General features: G+C 62.6%; 1 protein-coding gene across 2 annotated transcripts; it reads right to left on the bottom strand.

Moving 5' to 3' along the window:
* Positions 1-650: 650 nt before the first annotated feature.
* On the bottom strand, positions 651-23,780 carry PALM (paralemmin). 2 transcript variants are annotated; one of them, XM_032847018.1, is made up of 9 exons: positions 23,696-23,780; positions 12,951-13,002; positions 12,385-12,465; positions 12,109-12,239; positions 10,428-10,551; positions 9,429-9,450; positions 8,287-8,346; positions 5,758-5,889; positions 651-2,221 (listed from the first exon to the last, which is right to left on the bottom strand). In XM_032847018.1, exons 1-9 carry the CDS (start codon positions 23,698-23,700, stop codon positions 1,692-1,694), a joined length of 1,137 nt encoding a protein of 378 aa, XP_032702909.1. In that variant the 5' UTR covers positions 23,701-23,780; the 3' UTR covers positions 651-1,691. The 2 variants fall into 2 exon arrangements, with proteins under 2 accessions (XP_032702909.1, XP_032702910.1); XM_032847019.1 differs by lacking the exon at positions 5,758-5,889.
* Positions 23,781-25,094: the final 1,314 nt, after the last annotated feature.

The following is a 25,094-nucleotide window of genomic DNA, read 5'->3' as shown; positions in this document are numbered from 1 at the left end:
AGTTAGCAGAGAACCAGTGCTGTCCCCGCCCGGTCCCACTTACCTCCAGGCCTCACCTGCCCAGGTGCTGCTCAGAGGAGCACCGGGACAGGTGGGCACCCACTGATGCCCCCTACCCCCGCCCCTGGCCCTAGGGTGAGCCCGAGGGGGCCCGGGGACTGCGGATGGAGGGAGGAGCCAGCTCCCGGGGGGCCCCCTTTCCCGGCCGGGCTGCCCTCGTGGGGCCGTACCCCTGGCCTGGCCACACCCTCCCGCCCAGGTGAAAGCCAAGGACTGCGGGGCTGTTCACACGGTTTATTTGCTTCTCTGGGAAAGTCAAGAACATCAGGGCCTTGTCACACATCAAAGCAGAGGGGCACTTCCGCGGACGCTCACAGCTCAAGGACTCAAGGAGGAGGGGGTCCCACGGCCACTGCCCAGGGTCACCTCAGAGACGGCCTCCCCCCTGCCACCGAGGGGCAGAGCTGAGTCGGGGTCCAGGCTGCGGCCGGAGGTGGGCCCTGCACCTGCCCTTGGCACCAGGCGGGAGGCCCCGGGGGTGGGCCGAGACGGGGCCTCACGGGCCACAGCCCACAGGTGTGCCTCTGGGGGCGAGTGTGGTTGCATCCGGGGGAAACCCCTCACCCCTCCCGGCTCACGTCGGACGGACGGGGCAGCGCAGGGGACTCTGCTGAGGAAGCCCCCTGGCCCGGGCTGCGGGCACCCGCCGCTGCCCGAAATGTGCCAAGCCCAGTGGAGCTGGCAGTGGCCTGCTCTCTGGGGTACGGCTGGAGGGACCCAGCGCCCTGGTCCAAGCAGGTCCTGGGCCGCCCCCCCCAGGGTCCCCAAATTAGCACCAGGAGGAAGGAGGGCCCAACGGGAGTCGGAGCTAGGACAGGAAGTGGCTCATGGGGGCCTGCCTTATGCAAGGGGCAGCTCTAAGGGCCCGGCCTGCAGGACACAGTGCAGGGGTCACGGACCCCTCTTGCCTGGAGGGGGGATGTTGGGGGGGCTCTCCCTTCCCCGGCTCCATCACCCACTGGCCAAGCCCCAAGAGGGCATGGGGGGAGGGGCGCATCAGGCTGGGGATGCCTAGAGGGGCCTTGCTCCTCTCCACGACCTTGAACCTGACCTCTGACCAAGACTCCCCAGAGAGGCATGGCCTTACCCCAACTGTCCAAGCTATGGACACCAGAGCTTTGGCCGGGAAGCCCCACTCCCAGGGGCTAAGCGGGGACAGAGTGCGCTCCCAGGAACCCTTGGCTCTCCGGGTCCCTTTCCGGCAGGACGTCCCCTCGGGGACCTCATTGGAGGTGGCAGGAAGGCACAGGCAGGAGGCCCAGAGGGTGGCTGGCTGGCCCGGGACTGCGTCGAGGTCCCCGGTCACCCCGGCCAGGACCGCTGGGGCTGGGGGCCGTTTTGTGGAGCTGCCGTGACGTGGAGGGGCCCTTCATTTCGGGGAAAGCGGGTCTGTCCATGTCTCTCTCCTACCAGACGTAGGTGCACGGCTCAGTGGCTTGGGGGTGTCAGGGTGGTGATGGGGTGGGGGACCCCGTCCCTCTCTCTCCAGCAGAAGAAACCTCGGAAGAAACATGTGACAACCGCACATCCTGGGGCCCGTGACTGCGGGTGGAGGGGGGCAGATGCCGGGGCCGGGCTGGTGGGGGGCTGTGGTATGGAGGGCGGGGCTGGGGGGCTGGGGGCCGGGGGGCTCACATGACGGAGCAGCATTTACAGCGCTGCTTCTTCGCGTCGAGGTCCTGGGGGTCGCTGGCGGGGGCCTCGGGCCCCACCTGGTTCTCTTCCCTGGAGCCCGCGGCGGTGGGGGGCTCTGTGGCGCTCCCGTTGGGCGGGGCGGGCTCCTTGGGCTCCGCCGCGTCCTCGATGACCACCAGCTCAGCCGTGATGGTGTCCTGAAGACCCAGCACCTTCTGGCTCTCGGCCTCGTCCTCCACGTTCTGGTAACCCATGAAGATCAAGGTGACCGGGGGCTCCTGGCCGGGCCGGATGCCTGGCGGGCCGGACGTGGCCTCTCCCGGCTGAGCCTGCACTCCGGGGATCTCCCGCCTGGACGGTGTGGTCTGCACGGGCTCCTTGGACACCCCCCGGGTCTCCGCCGTCCCAGCCGTGGACCCGGCCTCGCTCAGCGTGACCTCGTCCGCCTTGTGAAGGAGGTCATCTACCTCGGAGGAGCTCAACGGGCAGACCCCGTTTTCGGCGGTCCCATCCACGGCATGGACCACTGGCGGGGGCGGGAGAGACAGAGAGAGAGAGAGTGAGCGGGCTCTCAGAGGCGGAGGCCTGGCAAGGCTCCGGGCCACCCTCCAGGCTGAGAGAAATGAGAAACTGAGTCACACCTTTAAAACCAGCTGCCCCCAAGCTCCACAGAGGACAGTGTCCAGGTCCGGGCGCCGGTCAGAGACCGGGAGGACTGGAATCCAGATTGGGAACTGTGTGTGCCCGCATTTTGCGGCATTTCCACATTGCCCGCAACTGGGTCCCGCACGGCCCCCCAGCAAACCCAGTCTGCTTCCCCCACTGCAAAGATGGGCCGGCGCGGGAAAAGGCCACAGCCAGCCTACGGTCACACCGCTAGCCAGGCCGGGCCGCTGCTCTGTCTCCGGAGCTAAGTGCATCTCCCTCCATGAGGAATTTTGGGGACTGTGACAGCTTCTTTCCTTGGGTCCCTGTGGTTTAGCTTGGTCACTCAGTGTCCGGTTCCCCAGGAAACGCGCTGCAGGCCAGGTCTGCTTTACTCTGTCCCTGGAACCAGTGCTGGCCTTCTCTTTTTATTTTATATTTTTAAAGATTTTATTTATTTATCTGGCAGAGAGAGAGAGATCGCAAGTAGGCAGAGAGGCAGGCAGAGGCAGGGGGGTGGGAAGCAGGCTCCCCACCGAGCAGAGAGCCCGATGCGGGACTTGATCCCAGGACTCCAGAATCGTGACCTGAGCCCAATGCAGAAGCCTAACCCACTGAGCCACCCAGGCGCCCTGGCCTTCTCTTTCCCATGTAAGCACTTTATAATTCCCATGTTGATGGCCTGTCTCTTGAAACCAAGGTTCATGGAGAAGGGTATTTTTGAATTTGGGGAGGAAGGGGACTCCGGTCCAGGAACACAGGGTATAAGATAGAAACTTCATAATGTTCCTTACGGACGCCTCTGCGACCTCGGGCACAATCACTTTCTGAAATGGCTCTCCCTGTGTTTGAAAGGAAGGCACGGTCTCCCCTAGGCAGTTCTGTGTGTGCAAGGAATCTTGCTCAATGTCTTTTCCAAACCTCCCCAACTGCCCCATGGGGTCTGATCTGCCGTGTCCTGAGGGCCGGGTTTTGACGCCGGCAGGAGTACTGGCCACACTCTGACACCAGCCCAACAAACTCCTAGAAACACAGCTGCTCGCCTGTGGGAGGGAGGGACACACCGGCCCTCGGGACTTGCCTCTTCCTGGGCCAAGGGTCAGGGCTCCAGTTCCTGGCTGCTGGCCAAAAGGAAAGTACTTTCTGCTTTCAGTTTCCAAACCCCTGGGGAGGGGTGTCCATGCCTCAAGGCTTTGCAGCAACTCTGGGCTGGAGGCCCAGAGGGTGGGGTGTCCCCAGATTACACAGAATCAGGCTGAGTATTTCCCCCTGGCCACTGCCCCCAAATAGGAACCTGAGCCCTCGGCTGCCATGGAAACGGATCACGTCCCCATTGCTAAGCAAGCAGACTCCAGTCTGGCGGGTCCAGAGTCCCCCAGGGCTGGGCCAGGCTGCACTGAGCAGCCGAGTTCTCTGCCTCTAGCCCCATGAGGTCGTTCTTGCACAGGAGATGAGGCAGCTGACACTTGTCCAGGGTCACACAGCTAGTGAGAGCTGGAACCGGGGCACCGCTCAGGTCTATGTCCCCAAACCATGGCTGACAGTAGGCCCCCTTCGAAGCATCCTACATGCTGCAGAGACCCACCAGCCTCTAAGAACATGAGGCCTTGGGAACCAAAACCACGGTGAGCTCTCATTCCACAGCCACCACAGTGCCTACAGTGATAATGGTAACTTAAAGGTAGTAACGAGTGTTGCTGAGGATGTGGGGAGATGGGGACCGTCACACACAGCTGGTGGGAAGGGGAGTGGGGCCACTGCTGCAGAAGCCAACCCTGGCAGTTCCTCAAAAGGTTAAACACAGAATCCCATACGACCCAGGAATCCCATGCCTAGATATCACCCAAGAGAAATGAAAACATACGCCCACATAAAAACGTGTACAGCATTCTCTAACCAAAAGGTGGAAACATCCCAGACAGCCATCAGCCGATGACTGGATAAACAAAACGTGACCCACCCAAACAGTGGCATATTATTTGGTCATAAAATACGAACGTGGATGGACGCCGACCCACGACGCTCAGGGAGGGAACCAGACACAGGAAGCCACATGGGGTGTGAGTCCACGTGTGTGACACGCCCAGAGCAGGCTAATCCACAGGCAGGAAGGGGGTTAGTGGACGCTATGGTGGGGATAGGAGGTGATGGAGTTTCTGTTTGGGGGAGGAAAAATGTTCTGGAACTGGCAAGAGTGCACGACCTGGTGAATAAAAAACCCACTGAACCGAACGCTGAATTGCGTGTTCTGGGCCCTCCCACTCCATATGCCGTGTTCTTGTACAGACAGCGTTTGCGGACTTGCTAATGGACTCCGCAGCCGGACGCTATGATTTCATACTCGGCTTGGGTGCTTACCTCCACGAGCGCTACTGCATGAAGAAAGCAGATATTTGCCTTAATTTTCAATGTACCTTTTTAATGTCTTCTTAAAACATATTTTAACTAAAGCAGGCTTGTCTCCTTCTTCTGCCATCATAGTAAATATTGCCCTCCCTAGGTTTACTTATAAACTACCCTTACAGGCCATGCCAAAAATGACCAAAGTTTAACTGCCGAACTACTTATAAAATCTCCATCCAAATACTGATGGATAACACAGTTTAAATGAAAGTTTTACTTACCTAAAAACAAAAAAGAGTGAATTTTATATGTGAATTATATATAGGCAGAGAGATAGAGAGATAGACACACTGGGGCTTTGGACTAAGGTCGCCCTGCTCCTCCCAGTCAGGTTTCCTTGTGAGTGTCTCTCACTCCCTGTCCCCCTCCCAGCTGCCAGAGGGAACCCCAAAAACCAAACCAGATCTCAGCACCAAGCCCCCTGCTCACCCCTCACTCCAGGGCTTCACCTGACCCCTCCCCCCACCCCACATCAGCCCCACAGGCTCCCTTCAGTTCCTCTAGTCCAGCAAACTCCATCCCACCACAGGGCCTTTGCACATGCTGTGGCCTCTATGAGACACACCGTTTCCTTGCTCACTGCTGCGCATTCAGCGAGCTCCTGCTCACTTTCTCCGAGGAGACACCCCCCAGCCCCCTCCCTGTCCTGCTAGAACTTCCCAAGGTCCCCTGTGCATCTCTGGGGGTTTTGTCACCTTCGTCGAAACAATACTTATTCAAATTATTTGTGAACCTCAGGCTGCAAGGCTCTCCCAGGACAGAGCTAAATTCCACTCTGATTTGAGTCCCAGAGCCCAGCCCAGGACCTGGCGCTCAGCCAAGCTTGAGGACCGGTTCCCGGAGTGAAAGAAACACGGGGCTGCAGGTCCAGCCAGGAACAGCCTCTACGCCCACAGTGGGCTACAGCCACGGGACCCTACCCTGAACAGTGTCTGCCAAATCAGGGTGGAGGTCACGCTCTGGCTCAGGCTGTGGGAAGGGGGTGGGGTGGGTGGGGGGGTGGGGGCTGCATACCTTTGGTCTCGTCTTCGTAGACCTTGATGCCCTGAGGGAGCGGCTCCCGAGGGAGCAAGGTGGTGCTGGACAGCACCCGGGTCTCCCCAGTCACCTTGTCCTTCTCCACCGTGATCTCAACCGAGTACATGGCTGGCACGAGAGGCACGGGTTACCTGAGGCCACCTGCCCACGTGCCCCCCGCCGGCTGCAGGCAAGCCAGGGAAGGGGAGCCAGCAGCACGGAGCCAAGCAGTGGGGACGCCCTCTCCACGGCACCCCCACCTCCACACCCCCCACAGCTTTCCAGCGCCACGGGCGTCTGCCTGAGCTCCTCTGCTTGGCATTCAAGGCCCATGCTCGCGATCCCCTCCCGTCTGGAAAGCCTCAGACTCTTCCCGTTTCCTCGGAGCCTCAGAGTAAGTTGGAGGGAGGCAGGCCTTGACCACAAGCACAGCCCAGTGTGAGCTGGGGTCAGCAGGCGCCTGCTCCCAGCTGGGTCTCGGCCCCGGACCCCCCGGCTCAGCCTGTGTCTGCTTCGCACCTTCCTTCCATCAGCGCGTGACCAGGTCCCCAGCTCTTGCGCTACGAAGGGTGCATGAGACCCTCCGGAGCGTCAGGACAGTCGGGACCATGGTTCAGGGACCTCTGCACTCCGTAGAGATCGTCACTGCAAAGCTCACGTGAAGAGATGGTCCGACAGCAAACCCACCCCCGGGCGCTGACCGAAGCCTCCAGGACCTCACCCTGAGCCCCAGGATCCCACCCTCTCCTCCACGCCTGCCCTTGGGGTCCCCTGGGAGCCTCTGAGTCAGCGCGTCCAAGCCTCGCTCCCAATCTGCCCTTGTAAGCTGCCCCTCCTGGGTCTTCCCAGCCTGGTCAAGGCAATTCCCTCCTCCTTCTCTCTCACCCCCCATGTCATCTGCAAATCCTGTGGGTTCTGCCTTAGGAACACCTGGAACCCGCCCACATCTTGCCCCCCTGGGGGTCCCCTGTCCAGGCCACCTTCCCCCACCCCACCCATCCAGAATCCGTGCAGTTCCCCACCCCCCACCCCCCCCCCCCCCCCCTGCTCCCCGCTACACCCACGGCCTGTTCCCCCCGCTGCCGCCAGAGGGCGCCGGTGCGCACCGAGTGGGGCTGGTCCCTGCTCTGCCTGAAACCCTCAGGGGCTCCCTGGTGCCTCGGGGTAGAGGCCCCAGTCCTCTTGTCACCTCCTCCCTCTCTCCCCCTCACTCATTCCACGGGCTCCGGGTTCCTCCTCCAACAAGGCAGGTATGGTCCAGCCCAGGGCCTTTGCATGTGCTGTGCCCTCCCCATGACACACCTATCCCCCCACCCCCCACCCCAAAGCTTTGCTCCCTCACTTCTTTTGGAGCCTTGCTCAAACGTCACCTGCTAAGTTTGACCCCCCCGAGCCCTCTGATTAACCTGCACCCCCCTCCAGCTCTGCACATTGCTGTCTTTTCTCCACCAGTTCATGGCATAGGGCATTGTCCTTATCAGGACGTTAGCTCCCTCAGGCTGTAGCCCTCACACCTTGCACACAGCAGGTGCTCAATAAGTGCTTACTGAATGACTGACCAAATGAATGTTATTTAATTCCACATCCCTACACAGCCTAACACCCTCACCTCCATACAGTTGGGTGGGTTGTGCACCACACAAGGTCGTTGGGTAAGGGTCCGCACAGGGTTGGTCTAAATGGCACAGAGGCCCCGAAGACACCCCCTTCTCTGGCAGATGCTACCCTCTGCCTCCTGCCTCCTAGGGCAAAGTGGCCTGACCCTGCACAAGACCCTGGGCCACCCCTGCCACCCTCTCCTTCCTGGGTGTCCTGGTGTCCCGGCCACCACGTCCCCAAGATGGTCTTCACCTCCCTAAGTTTCGTGCCTGCACAGCTCATGCCAGTACCCCGGTACGGCAATTAGGTTCTGCCTGCTGTGCTCACTGGTCCCTTCTTTGGGCTAGTGCCAGCAGGTAGGGACTGGAGGGGCGCTTGTCTTGTGGCAGAGCCGGGATCCAAACTGCAGCTCCGGAAAGCTTAGCACTAACCCGTCTCCCTCGGCTTCCCAGAAGCACAGAAAAGTCTGAGTCCCCCCTGGTCCCCTCCAGGAACAGGGTGCTCCCTCGCTATCCTGAGGCAGCCTGGGGACAGCGGAGGAGGGAAGATCTGCCGTGGGCGTGTGCGGGCGTGTGCGAGCTGCTGTGCGAGTGTGTGCGGGCGTGTGCAAGCGTGTGCGGGCGTGTGCAAGCATGTGTGGGCAGGTGTGCGGCCCCTGCCAGGCCCCGGGAGTGAGCAGCAAGGTTAGGGGGATGCCACGAGGGGTGCTGGGTTAGGGCGCTGCCATGCGAGGGGGCCCATCTTCTCAGGGAAGCTGGGCCAGCACGTGGCCATGGAGCCAAAGCAGAGGGGGCCTGGGGCCAGCCGCCACCCCCAGGACCACAGCTCCTGCTGAGGGCATGTCTGCGTCTGACCTCGCGCCCGCCTCTCGGGGCTCCCCAGGACCAGGGCTTAGCCCAGGACAGCAGCGGGTCCGGGATGACCCACCTGCCTTCATCAGGGTGGAGCCTTCCACCGGCCTCACGGGCGTGTTGGAGACTCGCTTCTCTGCTCAGTAAGCAAAGGGTGGAGAGAGATGGGGGTCAGAAGGGAGAAGATCGCCCAGGCCCCCAGACATCTACACACCTGCAGACACCCCCAGGGCCCCCCAGACCCCCAGACATTGTCCCAGACGCCTGGGCCTCCCCTGATGCACACATGCACCCAGACCCCCCCAGGCGTGCGTACCCAGAACCCCCAAACACAACCAGTCCCCGGTCCATTTCCACCTCTCAGCCCAGATGATTCTCTCAAAATCCCTGAGAGGCCTGTGTGAAATTTTTTTAATGATTAATCTTTAATTCCCAGTGAGACGCTCCCCTGAATAATTAACGTGGAACACATGAGGCTGCAGAGCTCCGATCACCACACCCCACCCCGGCCGGCGGCTTTCCCTCCGCGCCTTAGATACGAAAATAGCGGAGTTTGAAATACATTTTAAAAATATAACTTAATACTTTCACATGTTCCACAAGCTATTACCTTTAAATTAAATATATTTAAACGTCCTACAAATTTGCGAGACGCCTGCAAACGCGTATTATCCTCCTGGAATGACTGCTGAGGAAGGGGAAAACGGATCCCAGACTTCACACTTTTGGCTCTTTTTTTTGGTCTGTTTCCTGCATAACCGCCTTCCACATCTGTGCGGGGGGCACTGCACAGTGCCCCCTTCCCAGAACGGCTGAGACCTTGATTTCCTGACCCCGCAGAGCCCATTTTGCAGACGTGGAAACCGAGGCCTGCCCACCTGTGCAGCTGCCCAGAGCGGCTGGACGTGGGGCAGAGGCGGGGCCGGGAGAGAGCGGCACCCGCTGCAGGTGGGGGACACCCAGGGCCTCGGGCCTCTCGGGCTAAGACCTCAGGTCCCTCACCTGTACCAGCTCCACCCCAGGGTCGTTGCCCCACCTAAGGGAAGTGATGACGTGGGGCTGGGATGGGCTTGGGATCGGGGCTCGGGGGAAGCAACAGCACCCGGTCCCTGTCGCTGCTGGTTTTATCAGCAACAGGAGCATCAGGCTGCAGGTGCCTGCCTCATGCCCACCACCCCACTCTGGCCACAGGACGGAGGCCCCCCCCCCGAAGCCTACCTTTGGGCGTGCCCACCGGGGCCTGCAAGAAAGAAGGGAGAGAGGTCAGGGGTGCCGGCGCTCCCTTCCCGTTGACGGAGGTCCCCACCCATGCGCGGAGCGGTGCGGGGAGGGCTCGGCTTTGCCCCTGGAGGCCCCATTGCGGGGGCCGTCTGCTGAAGGGATCCCCCAGCCCTGCCCTAGCCTGTGACAGCCAGGTCACATCCCTGCCCTGCTCAGAAGTTTCCCGTGGCTCCCGAGTGCTCCCCAAACAAAGCCAAAACCCTTCTAGATGACCCCTAGGGTCCTGTGTCCACAGACCCCGGCCTATAAGCCCTCCCCCCCAACATTGCTGGCCAGACTCACTGTTCCTGGGACAATTCCTGCCCTGGGGCCTTTGTGTGTGACGTCCCCTGTACCGTGGCTTCTGCCTGGCCAGCTCTCCACTCAGCCCCCCGACCACAATCAAAGTCCCCCCAGTCATGTCTCTGTCCCTTGAGGAGCTGTCTCTGGCTCCTTTGGGACGTGGGCATCTCAAGGACAGGGACCCCACAGTCTGTGCTCCATCAACCTCAGGGAAAGCCCCCTCTCATCTTGAGTCCATGTCTGGAGAACTCCTATTCAGTTTTTAAAACCCACCTCCTCCAGGAAGTCTGCCTAGAGCTCCCATGCATCAGCTTCCTCCCCAGGAACTCCACGGTGCCCGTGGGCTTACCCATCCCGGGCCCACCATCCTCCCTGCATTTCTGGTCGCCTGATACCACGTCCCTCTGCTCAACTGACGTGAGTCAGGGAGGCTGGGCCCAGCCCACATCGCCCCAGTTTGCCCCACACCAGGCCTTGGCCGACAGCGAGAGCGGGACCAGGGCTGCCAGGGGAACAGCTGGACGGGGCTCAGACACACAGCTGCGAGTCGGTAGTCACGATGCCCCAGGGGCCCCGGCCCCAGCTCTGGGGCCGGGGAGGGCCAGGGAGCGCCGGGGAGACCTGGGGGCCCCGGGAACATCAGCGCCCCCTCACCTGCGGAGACTCCAACACCACGTCTGCCTTCTGATCCTTGGCTGGGCTCGGGGCAGCGGGCCTCTCCCCGGCGGCAGCAGCGGGCAGGCCTGCGCCCTCCAGCACCTCGATCTCCTTCTGCAGCCTGGGGGTGGGGCACGGAGCGACGGTCCTCACTGGGCACTTGTGGGCACCCGCACCGCTCCGGGCTCCTGGCCGCGAGGTCTCCCCACAACCCGTGAGGTGGTCTCACCCTCCCCCTCGCAACTGGGGAAACTGAGACGCAGAGCGGCAGCCGCGCGGGCCGGCCAGCAGCAGGGCTAGCGCGACCCCAGGCCGGCCCGTCCACGGGCCCCTCACTGCCACAGTTCGCTTCTCTGTTGGTTTCCAACCCGCTCTCCTGCTTTCCGCTCAGAGGCATGTATTTTTACGGGAAGCTTTATTTCTCCGGGGAAACTAGAAAAACCATGTCACCTTCCAAGTACGAGACGATAACGGCGCGTGTGACCCGGCGGGAACAGAATAAAGATCTCCAGTCCCCTTGCAGCCAGCGCCCGCCGGAGGCTTGGGGCCACAGGCCCGTTGGGCCCTGGGGGTGAGTCTGAGGCCCCTACGGAAGGGAGCGATACCGGCCACCCTTAGGGTCGGCTGGCAGGGCTTCCTGGAGGAGATGTCCAGGCAGGGGCACCAACCAGGGAAAATGCCGGTGGCAGGGGCACCCGAGGAGTGAGCTTCCCTGGGAGGAAGAAAGCCAAGCCCCAAAGCCCTCCGTGTATGCCAGACACAGGGTAGGGCTCGCAGCAGGGCCCCTCCGGCATCAAGGCACCCGAGTTTAGGTGGGTGCCCCCCACCCAGGGCTATACCCAGCAGGGCGGGACTAGAAGCAGCCGCCCTGTCCAGTCCCCATGGGCAGTGATCTCCACCAGCTCTCTGTCCCGCTGGCCCACAGTCCTCTCTGCCCGGTCAGTCTTGGCCCGTCTGACCCCCTCACCCCTGCTCTGGCCCGGGCAGACGCAGGGAAACAGGCCCGGGAAGGAAAGTCCCAGCTGACACCTGCCCCCTCTTCTTCCAAACCCGATCCACCAGGATCCCCAGGTCTTCCCAGCAGGTGTGCCTCGTACCCAGCCGGGTGGAGGGCCAGCGTGCCACGGGGCCCGGGCCTCTTGCGCCTTTCTTGGCCAAGCGGACATTTGGAATTTGGGCCACCACTTCCCTCCATCCTGACCCTGCTGCCGTTGGGCTGAGCCTGGACCTCTGCCGGCCTGGAAACTCCAGTCCTTTTGTCCGGCTCCGGGGCCGGCGGGGGGGCGGGGACCTGTCACTCTCCCTGGGCCTGCTGCAGGCCCAGCTGCCCGGCTGTGGGGCATCAGGACCAAGCGGGGGAAGACTCACCCATTGGGCTGGCGCCAGGAAGGCCCCAGGGAGGCGGCGGCCGGCCACTCCCATCCTCCCGGGCTCCGGCACCTACTCTGCTGGGTGGTTAGAAGAAGGGGTCCCACCAGGCAGCCCCCAGCCCCCTCAAGCCCAGCGTCGATGCTCACAGCCCCGTCCAAGTGAACGGGGCCCTTCCCTGCTCCCACCTGCACAGGAGCCTCCCCCCGGGCCAAACCCCATCCCGGCACGAGGGTGGGCACGAGGGTGGGCACCCCCCAGCCCGCGCACTCCGTAGCCGCCGCAGGGCCCCGCGCGGCCCGCGCCGCACCTGCCGATGGACTCCTCCAGGAGCCGTGCCCTCTGCTCGTCCTCCTGCATCTGCCTCCTCAGGCCCTCGTCGCCCTCCGAGGCCGTGGACGGCGTCCCCTCCAGCAGCCAGCGTTCCCGCAGCGCCTTGGACTGGGGGCACAGGGCTGGAGGTCAGAATCGGGCTCAGGGGCCGCCCTGCCCGCCCCCGCCCGAGGCCCGGTGCCTGGTCCCCAGGGCACTGCCGCCCCCCAACCCCGCCACCCCCGCCAGGCCGGCTCCATGGGGGGGGAGGGACCTTCAGGTGCTGCAGCTGCCGACGGTCGTCCTCCAGCTGCCGGCGCTTCGCCTCCGCCTCGGCCTGCCGCTTCCGCTTCTCCTGGCGACGGGGACGGGCGTGGAGGTCAGGACGAGGCCGGGGGCACGCCGACCCCCCAAAGTACCGGAGGCTCTGCCCACATGCGCCCTGCTTCTCTGTGGAGTGGCCCGTTGGACCCTCCCCAGCCCCCTGGCCCCCCGTAGCCCCTCTTGACCCCTGTCCCCCACACCCCGCTACCTCCCAGACCCCTGCCCCCCCGCTAGCCCCAGTTCACCCCCACCCCCCAGCTCCAGCATAAGGGGCAGGGTTCTAGATATATACCTCAGCCTGTACCCCCCAACGCACAGAGGGTCTTCATGAGCTAGCGGTGTAAGGGCCACATTTGGAGGCCTGTAGGGCTCCCTTCCTTTCCTTTCGTGGGGAGGCACCAGCAGGCACTGGTTCCCCGGGGACCTTGCCACACCCTGGCTCTGAGTCCCCAAGGCCCTGGACTGCGTGAGGGCTGCCCGACCCCTGTCCACATTGCTAGGGGGCAGGGAACTCACTGCAATGGCTTGGAGCCGCTCCTGCTGAGATGTGGTCTCTGTCGCCAGGACCCTGGGGGGAGGGGATGCGAGGTCACGGTGGGGTCCACCCCTTCCTGCCCTCCACAGAGCTGGTTTGAATCCCAATCCCAGCCCGCCTTCCAGCTGGGCGGCCTCCCCGGCTCCTTCTGCAAAGTGGGGTCCCTCCCCTACCTCAGAGGCAGCGCCATTCTCTCCACCTGGCCTTATGACCTCACGAAGTCCCCCCCACAAACCCCTCCACGGCCCCCTGGGGCTCCCTGGGAACAGGGCCCGAGGACAGGAGGGCGAGGCTCTGCCCAGAGGCTTGGGAAGGGTTTGGGGAGGCGAGAGGCTGAGCTGGGCCAAGAAAGAGGCGGAGGGACTCCCAGCAGTCAGAGGTTGATCAGGAAGATGGAAGACAATCAGGACAGACCCCGCTTCGTGCTCCCACCCACCAAGCCCCTCTCGTCCAGCCCTGGGAGGGACACGCGCAGGACGCCGGCCCCACCAGACCCACCGCCCTGCCCCTGGGACGTCCTCTCTCGAGAAGCTGCTTCCCTGGAGTCTGCCTGGAGCCCCAAGACACAGAAAGGGCTCCGAGCATCCCGAGAACACGCAGGAAGAAGAGGCAAACCCGAATTCGGCCCCAGACTCCCTCTCCTGTCCACTGCATGCTTTCCAAAAGCCACGCGGTGTGGTTTTTGCCTTAAAGCCGCGTGGACCAGGAGCTTGATAATGTCAGAGGCAAGGAAGGGACAGGCCCTGTGGGGACAGGCAGCAGGCCCAGGGCCAGGAGGGAGGGTGAATCCTTCCTGCCCTTCCCCTCCCCTCGGCTCCCCTGAACCCCACTACCCACGTGGCAGGCCGGGGAGGAGACTGCAAACCTGGCCGCTCCATTCCATGGTCTCTCACGGGGTCCCTGGGAATGGCACACAGTAGGTGCTCAGTGAAACCTCTGCAGCCCTGAGCAACTGCATACAAGGCACCTGATAGTAACCTTGGCCTCCAGGGCAGGGGGACCAGACGCGGCCTGAAGAGGAGGCGGGGTCCGGAAGTCTGTTCTCAGCCCAAATCCTGAATGACCCCAAGGCCACTCACACAGGCCTCAACAGTCTCCCGGGGGCAGGACCTGGTGCCCACAAGGAGGGGCTCTGAGCAGTGGGAACCAGACCCCTCACGTCCCCCTACCCACTCCAAGCCCCTTATCTGCACAGGGACTAAAATTACAGGCCCCCCCCCCTTGGTTCTGCTGCGCACACCCCCCGCCAGCCCTTGGCCCTGGATCGGGATTAGGAGCCATTCTGTGGCCTCCAAAGACCCCCCACTCCTTCTAGGCCTTGGTTCTCCTTCTGCACAAACAGCAGGAACAGACGCCCCAGCTCCTGTTCTGTGCCCCATCCCGCTGTGGTTCAGAAAGGAAACAGAGGCCCAAAGTCACATGTTGTTCTGGGCCCACTCTTGAGCCTCAGCCCTCCCCCCAGCCCAGGTGGCTGCTCCCGGTGGACATCCGTCATGAACTGCGATGACCCTCCACCCACTCCACTCGGGTTCGGTTTCCTGGCCTAGCTGAGACCCACAAAATCATCTGGCTCTCACGCCCCAGACAGGTGACCCCACCCAGCTCTTCCCTTCCTGGCGGATGGCACCTGCCCCCTTTGTGCTTCCCAGGGACCCCAGCACCGGTCACACCCTCTGTGGCTTCCGTCTCTCCTTCCTCAGGGAGGCTGGGTTCAGTTGGGTGGAGCTCAGGAAAGGCTTGATCCAGCAATCCAGCTTGGAGGCCCTTCCTAAAGGGCCTGGTCCACTACATTTCTGAGTCGGCCACACCGTCCTGTGTAATCCAGGCAAGGTGACACCCCCAGTGTTCCCTATAGAGACCCACCCTCCACTTTTTGCAAACCTCACATTTTCCATCCCATGCCTCTACCATATAGCCTGCTACCTCCCTGGCCCCTGACAGCCCCTACCCACCCCCCAACCAGAGCCAGGTTCTCAAAACAAGAATCAGAACGACTCATTCTCCTGCTCTTAAGTCTCCCTGGCTCCCATCACCCCTTGAAAGAAATGCTAGTGCAGCCCAGCCCTACCCACTTCTCTGTCCTCACCTCCTCTGTTCTCCCGCTTCCTTACTCTGTTCCAGCCACCAGGATCTTCCGGCTACACCTGAACTGCACCAAGCTCATTCCTTACTTAGGATCATTGCATTACTGTCCCTCCTGCCTAATATGCTCTTTCCTTGGCTGGGAAGTGAAGCCCAGAGAGGGCAAGTCACTTGCCCACAGTCACACAGCTGGAAAGGGGCAGAGCTGGAACTAGAACCACAACAGCCCAGCTCTGGGCCACACCACATGCGGACCCTTTCCCAGCTGGCCCTTTCCCAGCTGTCACGTGGCCTCCAGGAACCCAGCAGGGACGGAGGCAGAGCTGGGGGAGGGGCACGGAGTGCCTGAGACCCCAGTGCACACAGGGCCCTGCAGGGCAGAGGCCCAGCGGCCCAGTAGGCAGGTGGTCACTGAGGCAGGACACAGGGACACAGGGCCAGCTCTGGCCGGGCTGCAGACAACAAGGCAGGCAGTGTCCTCGCCTGGGTGGTGTGTCCCTGCCGGCTGAACCAGGTCAGTGGAAGGTCAGGTGGGCAGTGAGAAGCAGCGCAGGGGGCCCAGGAAGAGCATTCCATCCCTCCCGTCAACGTCCCTGTCCCAGCCGGAAGGGCACAGGCAGTGTGCCCCACTCCCCAGGCCTGAGGGCGCCAAAGTGGCCCCGCCCCAGGCGCCACCCCCCCTGGTGGGGCCCAAGGGAGGCGGTCGCCCTAGCAACTGCGCCGTCCCCATGGCAACGCGGAGGCCGGCACGCAGGGGGGCTGGGCTGGCGCAGAGCATCTCCCGCCCCCAGCCGGGCGCTGGGGGGCTAAGGGTTTCCTGCCCTGGGCCTCAGGGGCTGCTGGGGAGGGTGGGATGCAGAGAGGCAATGGGGCCTACCCACCTCCCACGCCTGGGGTGCTTCCCGCCCTAGTGTCGGGGGACAGGACTCTCCCCAGGGCAGTTCCGGACCTGCCCCTGGGGCCAGGTAGCTCCGGTCAAGCCAAGATAATGCTCAGCATCGTAAGTCCAAAAAATAAAACAAAGTACAACCACAGAATCCTAGTTAAACATCAGTAAAGTAAGAATGCTGCAGCCCCACACTCGCCGCCTTCCACGGGCAGTCCTGGCCCGGTTTCCAGGATGGGAGCTGGAGGGCAGAAGGGGGTGCGTGTGTAAAGGACCATTGCTGAGCCCATCAGGAGGGGTGTGCGGGGCAGGTGGGACCATCATCCCCTTCCTGTCAATGCAGGACCTGAAGCTGCCCCATGGGGAAGCGGGGGCCCGTGTCAGCCAGGTGGGCTCCTGCGCGTGCGCAGTGTACACATGGCCCTCAGAGCACAGGGTCCCCCTGAGGCCCTGCCAGGCGCCCAAGGGTGGGGGGACGCTCCCATTGTCAGTGGATGGCTGAGACGCTCGCCAGGGCTCAGGGAGAGAATCAGAGCCCAGATCACGAGACGCGCTGGGCAGAGACACTGAGGTATGGCAGCTGTCCTCACGGGCTGTGTGACCCAGGGCAAACCAGCCTGTCTCTGAGCCTCCACAGGCTCTGCTGGGCAACAGGCCACCACGCGGCTGCTGAAGGAGGTACACGCCCTCCAGGAGGCCCACCCTCTGCACACACACTCCTGTCCTTGCCTGATTATTTTTACAGAGCTTGGAGCAAATTCTGGGCTCGAGCCCCAGTGTGGGCGGCTCAGGACTGGGGAGGGTGTGGGCTGAGCCGCCTGAGATAATCCTGGCTTCAGGAGATGAGCTAATGAGGCCCAAACCCAACGGCCCTGCAGAAGCCTCAGCCTTGGGACCCATTTAGTTTTTAAAGGCACCAGAGAGGTCACCCAACCCGCCCAAGGTCACCCAGTAGGCAGGATGAGGTGGGTCTGAGGTGGGAGGCGGGTGCTTGTGGGGCCGAGCCCGTCCTTCCAGAGCCCATGCCAGGCAGCCCCAACAGCATGAGGGGTCTGGGCCGGACTGGCACTGAGCCCAACACCAGCAACATGCCTGGGCTAACTCAAAGGAAAGAGCTGACTGTGCCCTTGGCCATGGGGGCAGGGAAGGGGAGCAGAGCCTCACCGAGGTGGGGGGTAAGGGAGGGAGCCCCATGGCCCTTGCTCCACTGGGGTGGCTGGAATGGGGGGATCTGAAGGTCACTGCTGGCTCCCAGCTCCCTGTGGGGGCCTTCATCTGCCCTTAGCCCCAGAACCTTCCTTCCTCCAAACCATCCTGCATAAACCTCAACCTCTCATCCGTTTGCCCCTCTTCCTCTACCGGCCCCCTGCCTTCCGCCGTCCTTCCTCCACCTCCAAGCTCAGGTCAAGGGCCACTGCCTCTTCCAGGAAGCCTTCCCAATGATCTCCTCCACCTCCTCCCCTCACTGGGGAGGAATTCTCTTCCTCCGAGACCCTGAGCACTCAGCACAGGTGACCGCTGCCGTCACCGGTAAGATGACCAGCTCAGGAGGCATGCACGGGCTTTCCAGAATACTCAAGGCAGAGAAGCATCACCTCCATGGTGGAGACTGAGATCAGAGCAGGCCACAGACCCAGAAGAGCAAACCTGTTGCCTATTAACCAGGAGGACGGGTGGACCTTGCCCTGGGCCCTCACGAAGGAAGGGCAGTGGGGCATGAATGGGAACGAGGGCTCCAGCGGCTTTCTCCAGCTTCAAGCAAGGTGGGCCTCAGTCAGCTGCAGAGACCAGCCCCAGAGCGCCAAGGTCCCCACCGGCCCCTCTCCCCTCCAACATTCCAGGCATGCTCCCACCACAGGACCTTTGCACTGGCTGTGTCCTCTGCCTGGTGTGCTCTCTCCCAGGCCTCACTAACTCCCTCAGGCCTTCCCTCAGAGTCTCCTCCTCACGGAGGCCTCCTCTGTGCCCCCAGTCCTTTCCCAGGCTCACCACCAACCGACACCCTACAGCCATTTCACTTATTTTGTCTCCTATTTCCCTACAAGGACAGTGTCTCCTTCTGTCCCCACCATGTCCCCAGCCCCCAGGACACAGCAGGATGCTGTGAATGTGTGAATGATACACATTCAATAAATGTTCACTGGACCGGGGAGTCAGTTAGGGTCCCCACCCAAGAACTCCCTCCCCTGTCACATTCCCATCCCCACCCTTGTGGACCACCTGTCCTATGATCACTTCCTTTTTTTTTTTGAAGAAACCTACTGTCACCTCTTACATTCATCTAAAACAGGACATGGCCCCCACATCCAGCAGAGGACAAGGGACAAGCCCCGACCACTTCAGAAGTGACTACACAATTAACGTATAAAACAGCCCCAATGTCCCTTGACAGATAAACAGATAAACACAGGTCCCCACGCGTGGGAGCGTCCCCGGCCACCAGCAGCAGTGAGGCGCCCACGCGCTGCCCCGGGGACGGACCCCAAGCCCACGGTGCTCAGGGAGGGGACCAGACACAGAAGGGCACACGGGGTGTGAGTCCACGCGTGTGATGCGCCCAGACCAGGCCCCTCCACAGACGGGAAGGGGGCTCGCGGGGGCTGGGGCCTGGGGAGGGGGTGACAGCTGATGGGACGGCTGATGGGGGTGACGGCTGGGTGTGACAGAATGTTCTGGACCTAGACAGAGCCGAGGGTTGTAGGGCCGTGTGAACACCCTGGATTATATATTGCCAGCAGGTGAACCGTGTGGTGTGTGAACTGCATCTCAGTTAAAGTGAGAACACACACGTACATCCGTACAGCAGGAACGCGGACCCTCGCACGCTGGGCTGGGCTGTGGCCAAAGCGGGGGTCCATCCCACCCCGCCATCCCACCACACCAGCCCTGCCCTGAACTCCGCCTGGTTTGGGCACAAACCAACCGGGGCAGGGCCTTCTTACTCTGTGACAGACGTCACCAGAAGTCCCCCCGCCAAGCTCCTGCCCCTCACTTGGCCTTCACAGCCCCACAGGGCTGTCCCCTTCCATGTACCCTCTGCTCTCCCAGGCCGGGCTCCCATCCCACCACTACCCTTCCGTCCACGCAGCAACTCCCACCCACTCCGATTCCTGCCTGTCTTTCCCACCATCAAGCCCGGCTTGGGCTCCCCTCCGAATTCCCAGCCTGATCCAGACTATCCCGTGATGGGCTCTGATTGTCCCTGAGTTCCTGCCTTGAGCCCGTGAGCAGAAGACAAACACCTCAGCCTGACGTCCCACTGCCCGGACACCGAGACCTGCACTCCACCATCCCATGCCATGTGGGGTCCCTCTGCAGCCCGGCCAAAGGGTCCCTGTCCCTGTGTGTCCAGGGACTGCGTCATCTCTCCCTGACCTGGGGCAGCTCTGACTTCAGGTCTCTGCTGCCCAGACACGGGGTCTACCCCCATAGCCCCGGCACTTTTCTCCAAGCCGCCCCCACAGTAAGTGTCCACACTGAGCCCGACTTGCTCCTCAGACCCCAGAGCCTGGGTCAGAACCTCACCCCCCGTCCCGAGGGCACCATCCATGGCTGCCCATGGCTCCCCTACTGGGCCCTCCGGGCCTTTGCACAGGCCAGGCCCTCCGCCGGGCATGCCCTTCTGCCCACCGACGTACACCTTTCCTTCTTTCTTTTTCAAGATTTACTTACTAGAGACGGTGTCCATATGTGCAAGCGGCGGGAGGGGCCGAGGGAGCGGGAGAGTCTCAAGCAGCCCTGTGCTCAGCGCCAGGCCCATCCCGGGCTCCGCCGCGACCCTGCGATCAGGACCGAAACCAAGAGTGCGACGCCTAACGGGCTGAGCCCCACAGGCGCCCCTAGGTACACCCTTAAATACTTTGCACAGAAACAGTCCGTGAAGGGAGGCGCCAGGAAACCCCCCCCAGACCAGAGAAGGCCGTCCACGGGCTCCCGCAGGGCCGGCTCCTACACACGGCTGGCGGCTCAGCAGGGTGCCGCGGAAATGACCCGACAGCTCTCCTCCATGCAGAAGCCAGAAAGAAATAGGGTCCCGGACTTGGAAAAAGATAGGAATTTTTTAGAAGGACATCAACTCATTCCCTAGCACAAGCAGCCTGAAGACGGACCTCACCACAGGGCTGGGGAAGAGCTCCTGCCGGGGCACTCGCGCCTGCCTGCTCCTCTCCCCGCGTCCGGCCCCACGCACCGGATTCACCAAGGAAAGTGAGTGACATGCTCAAAGGCTCATGGAGGGGTCAGGACTCCACCTGTCCATGCACTACTCCCAAGTCAGCAGACACAGAAGGGGTCCCTGGCGGGGCACAGGTACAAGGCAGATGCTTTTAGGGGCGAAAGCCACCTTCCATGTGGCCCAAGAGACAAACCAGGGTGAAAAGCCAATGTCAGGGTACCCAGGAACGCCCAGACCACAGCCCCGTGGGACACAGGAAGGTGCCAAGACCCCTCCACGCCCCCAGCTCCGGCAGCTGGAAGAACCCAGAAGCATATATGTCCCAGTTGTGTGGCCCCAGGTGTGTCAAGATCACCTCCCTGTACCTCACTTTCCCTACCTTGTAGGGCTGCTGTGAAGATCCAGCAAGTTCACTCGGACAAAGCACTCAGAACAGGGCGCATTACACAGCAGGTGCTTACTAAGTGTTAACCACCTTCTTGAGTTCTTGCCGCCAGCTCCACTGCCACTGGAGTGTTCTTTCCCTTCAAATCCACTTGCTGTTCCCACGAATCCCCCTTGCTCCAGAAGGAAACGCTACACTGTTACCAAGACTGAGAAACAGAAGGGGCTCCCACAAGCATCGGTGTAAAAACATTACAAAACAGATACAACGAGAATAAAATCTTATTAGGTTCAGTTACCAGGGGACAGGGCTGCCTTTTTAGCCGGCTCCATCTCCCGTGAAACAGGGAGATGACCAAGTGGGAGAGAGGCGCTAAGGACCCACTTTGCACCCAGCAGAGACCACCTCCTGGAGGATGTCCAGGCCTGGGCAGGGAAGGGACGGGATCTGGGAAGGAATGTGCTCTCCCGCTCTGGCCCTGAGGTCTGAGACTTGAGGAGAGGAGGACGGGAGTTTGAGCATCTGAGAAAGGCTGCTCAGAGCTAACTTAGCCTTAATTACCAGCCAACCCCTGAGGCTCCTGGGATAGCAGCCCCTCGCCCTGGGGCCCACAGCAAATCCTTCCCAGAGCAGGATTTCCACCCAGCGGCCCCTGAGATGCTCTCAGGCGCGTCTGTCATTCTGTCCCACCTCAGCAGCCTGCCCTCTGCCTCCCTGGAGTTACTCAAGAATTACTGTTAAGGGGCGCCTGGGTGGCTGGGTCGGCAAAGCATCCGACTCCGGATTTCAGCTCAGGCCGTCATGCCGGGTCCTGGGTTCGAGCCCTGAGTTGGGCTCCTGGCTCAGCGTGGAGTCTGCTTGTCCTTCTCCCTCTATACTCCCCCGCCACCCAACTTGCATTCACAAGCTCGCTCTCTCAGATAAATAAAATCTTTAAAAAAAAAAATTGTTGGGGCGCCTGGGTGGCTCAGTGGGTTGGGGCCTCTGCCTTCGGCTCGGGTCGTGGTCCCCGGGTCCTGGGATCAGGCCTCCCTTCGGGCTCTCTGCTCAGCAGGGAGCCTGCTTCACCCCCACCCCCCTGCCTGACTCTCTGCCTACTTGTGATCTCTGTCGAATAAATAAATAAAATCTTAAAAAAAAAACAACTATTAAATCTTCAAATTGTTAAATTAACAAAAACTAATTTAATCTTTAATTTAATGCTTACGTTAACAAAATTTTGTGAAATTCTTAAGTTTGTTTTTAAAACAAACTCGTCAGCATCACCATAAGCCACAACCACCTCTGGCAACTCTGATGGCAAAAAAACATGGGAAGGGAATGAGGGGTTCGGTCCCCGCAGCTGCTGCCTCCAGGCCTAAGCCCGCTCTGCCCTCTGGAAAAGGAGCGCAGGCGAGAGCGAGGGGTAGGCGCTCCATCGGGATGGCACCAGATGGAGCCAATCCCCACCCATCATCAGCCCAAGCACCCCAGACAGAGGCCTTCTTTCCTGGCTACTCAGTCCCTGCCCAGGTCTGCACCCAGAAAATCCAGTGATCCATGCGGCGCAGAGCCCGTGGCATTATGTGCCAAGAGGCACAGGGGCAAGGCAGCAAGCACCCAGGGGTCTCTGCGTGTGCTGAGTGACTCTGGGGCAGTGTGTGCCCCCCTCTGGGCTTCAGTATCGCCATGGAGAATGAAAGCGATAGCAAGAAAGGAAACAGCAGAGTCCGACAAGACTATCCCTTCATTCTTTGGCTCTGCATGGACATTTTCCTAGTTCTTCACCCCTTGTCCCCTCAGCAGCCCCCTCCCCACTCCCCGCACTCCACTCAGGGTCTGCTGTCAGGAGGCCTGGAGGCTCCCCTGGGCCTGGGGAGCAGAGCAGATAAACAAGTCGGGGAACCTAGCGCAGACACATCCGGGCCCTGGCTCCCCTGAGCCCTGGCCGGGCTCCCGGGGCCGGGTGGGGGAGCAAACTGGGCTTTTGTCTGGGTTTTCAAAAGCAGAGGACATCGGGTGTCGCCTTCCTGGGGAGGGCGGGAGGCAGCGGCTCCCACCCAGCCGAGGGTGTGGCGGGTTGCGGGTCACGGGCGAATCTCTGGAGAGGAGTCCTTGGCTCACACCCAGTGAGAAGGGCAGGAGGAGACAGTCCGGTGGGCTGGCTGGACCTCCATGTCCAGGCCTCTGGCCAGGGTGGGGACCTGGCCACAGCAAGGTGCCTGCCAGGCCTCGGCACACAGTAGGGGGCCTCCAGGATTCCAGACCCCACTTCCCATCCCCTGGCGTCGTAAACACACCCGGCAACCTTCCAGCGCCCACCTGTGGGAGTGGGGCCTGGTGGTCACCCTGATGCCAGGAAGAGAGTGGACTCTGCCTGGAATGCCCGGGCACCCTCACGGACGGAGCCTGTGTGAGAGCTCTCTGCCCCCCAGCAGCTCCACACCGAACCCCACAAGGACCCAGGCCCACCCCACCTGCACCACAGGCCAGCCAGGTTCTTGGCTACACCATTTGGGGCCCCATCTTGGGAACACTTTCCTTGGGAAAGGACCAGACCCAGGCTCCCGGGCTGGAAAGCACCTGGACCTCCAGGCCCACACACATCCTGGACAAGGAAGGCTACAGAACAGCCCCCTCTCTCTGGCAGTTCTCAGGACAGTGTCTGGCGGCTGGACCCAGGCAGGAGCAGAGGCCCCTGACAGCGCCGTGGCCCTGAGGGAGAGCAGCCAGCCAGAGCCCGGACTGGCGCGTCCAGGGTACAGGGATCGCGAGCTCAGGCTTGGAGATGGGGGGCGGCGGTGAGCTCAAGGCGGGCGCGAGGCAGTAGGGAGGGGTCGGTCCATCACCCCTGGACTCCCGCTCTAGAGCCCACAGGTGGCCCAGGGTCGAGGCTAGCCCGGGGGCGCGGGCGGACACCCGGGCCTCCCCCTCTCCAGCGCCCTGGGCAGCTCCCCGCCGCTGCGGCCCGAGTCCCCGTTAGCCCGTGGGCCGCCGGGGTCGGAGGTGGGGGAGGCCTCAGGACGGGCGCGGCCCAACCCGAGCGCTTCCCCAGCCGAGCTGGGGTCCCGGAGGCCCCTCGCCGCCTCCCTCTCCGCGCGGGGGCCGCGATGAGCCCTACGCGGCGCTGGAGTGGAGGGGGGCCTCGCCCCTCCCTCGCCCCCTCCTCCCCGCCCCGGCCCCCCAGCCCTCCGCCTCCGGCCCGAGCGCGCCTACTCACTCCATTTCCCCGCGGAGGTCCGGGTGGGTCGGCGATGCTGGGCGGGGGCGGGCGCGGGGCGGGCGCGGGGGCCGGGCGGGGGGGTGCGGGGGGCTGGCGGACTAAGGCCTGGCGGCCGGGGCTGCGCGGCACGGGGGCGGCGGCACCGGCTCGGGCATCGCCCCGCGCGCGGCTGTTTATTGTCCGGGCGGCGGCGGGCGCAGGGGGTGGGCTGGGCGCGCGCGTCGCCGCCGCCGCCGCCGCCGCCGCGCGTCCTGCGCTCGCTCCCCGCGCGCTCCCTGCCGGCTCCGGGCGCCGCAGCCCCGCGCCCGCCCCCTGCCGGCAGCCGCCTGCCCCGCAGCGCCCCCCGCGCGGCGCCCCGAGTCCCAGGGCGGCCGCCGCTCCGGGCCTGCCGAGCCCAGGTGACCCCCGCTCCCGCCCACCTCGTGGCCCGGAGGGGGCGCGGCGGCGGGCGGGCGGGCACACAGCCCCAGCTAGCGAAGGACGGCTGGGGCCGGGGAGGGGGTGTCCAGGCAGCTGCTGCAACCTGAAGGTCCGGGAGGAGAGCGTCCAGGTGGAGGGCGCCGGCCGGAGCCAAGATGCGCTGGTGGGGCTGAGCCGCACCTGTCCGGGGAAGAATGAAAACACCGCCTTTGCCGAGCGCTGGGCAATCAAAATGGATCCATTTAATCCGCCCCCCAGCTCCCGTGGCCACAACGCAGGTCCCTGCGGCCAGAGGGAGTGAAGGGGCAGTGGAGAGAGCCCACCGAGCACAGGCCTTGTCCCAAGAGCACTGGGGAGCCATAGCAGACTTCAGAGCAGGAGAGGGGTTAGCCTGTTTTATTTTTGTGAAGGCCCTTCCCACGGCCAGGTGCGGAGTGGATTAAGGACAGCAAAGAGGGGAGACTTGGAGGCCGAGAAGGGGACTCCCAGGGACAGGATGGAGGCTGGACCGGGCTGAGGCAGGAGGATTCTGGACAGATCTTGAAAGGGGAGCCGGCAGGACTGCCACCAGATGGGATGTGGGATAACAGGCATGAGAGTCCCACTGTCTCCTGGGGAGCCCCCGGAAGGACACAATGACATGGACAGGGTTGGAGGGATGACAAGGGTGACATTGGGTGGAAATCTGGACAACTACATTGGGGTTCAGTGTGAGGCCCAGGGGTAGCACTGGGGTTCCCCAGCCTGGGGAGGCCTGTGCAAGGTGAGGCCACCCTGGTTCCTTATAGTCTATCCTGAGTTCATCACGTTGCAAGTGTCACCAGGTAGACCCCACAGGCCGGGAGTGAGGCAGGACCTGTCCCCACCAACATGCAGACAGTGGCCCTGACGTCCCGGGTAGGAACCCGGGACACGAGAACACTAGTCCCTGGCCCTGAACACATATGGGGTCTGGAGTGGGGGAAAGTAGAGTCTT

The sequence above is a fragment of the Lontra canadensis genome, unplaced genomic scaffold (assembly GCF_010015895.1).
Source record: "Lontra canadensis isolate GAN:19392208 unplaced genomic scaffold, GSC_riverotter_1.0 scaffold184, whole genome shotgun sequence".
Lineage (NCBI taxonomy): Eukaryota > Metazoa > Chordata > Mammalia > Carnivora > Mustelidae > Lontra > Lontra canadensis.
This window is presented reverse-complemented; position numbering and strand designations above follow the sequence as displayed.

What these genes read in the sequence shown, in the direction of transcription:
- PALM (XM_032847018.1), bottom strand. An exon ending in CCCGGTGGGCACGCCCAAAG is followed by an intron (nt 8,347 to 9,428) that starts GTAGGCTTCGGG and finishes CTTACTGAGCAG; the next exon opens with AGAAGCGAGTCTCCAACACG. An exon ending in CTCCACCCTGATGAAGGCAG is followed by an intron (nt 5,890 to 8,286) that starts GTGGGTCATCCC and finishes CTCTCGTGCCAG; the next exon opens with CCATGTACTCGGTTGAGATC.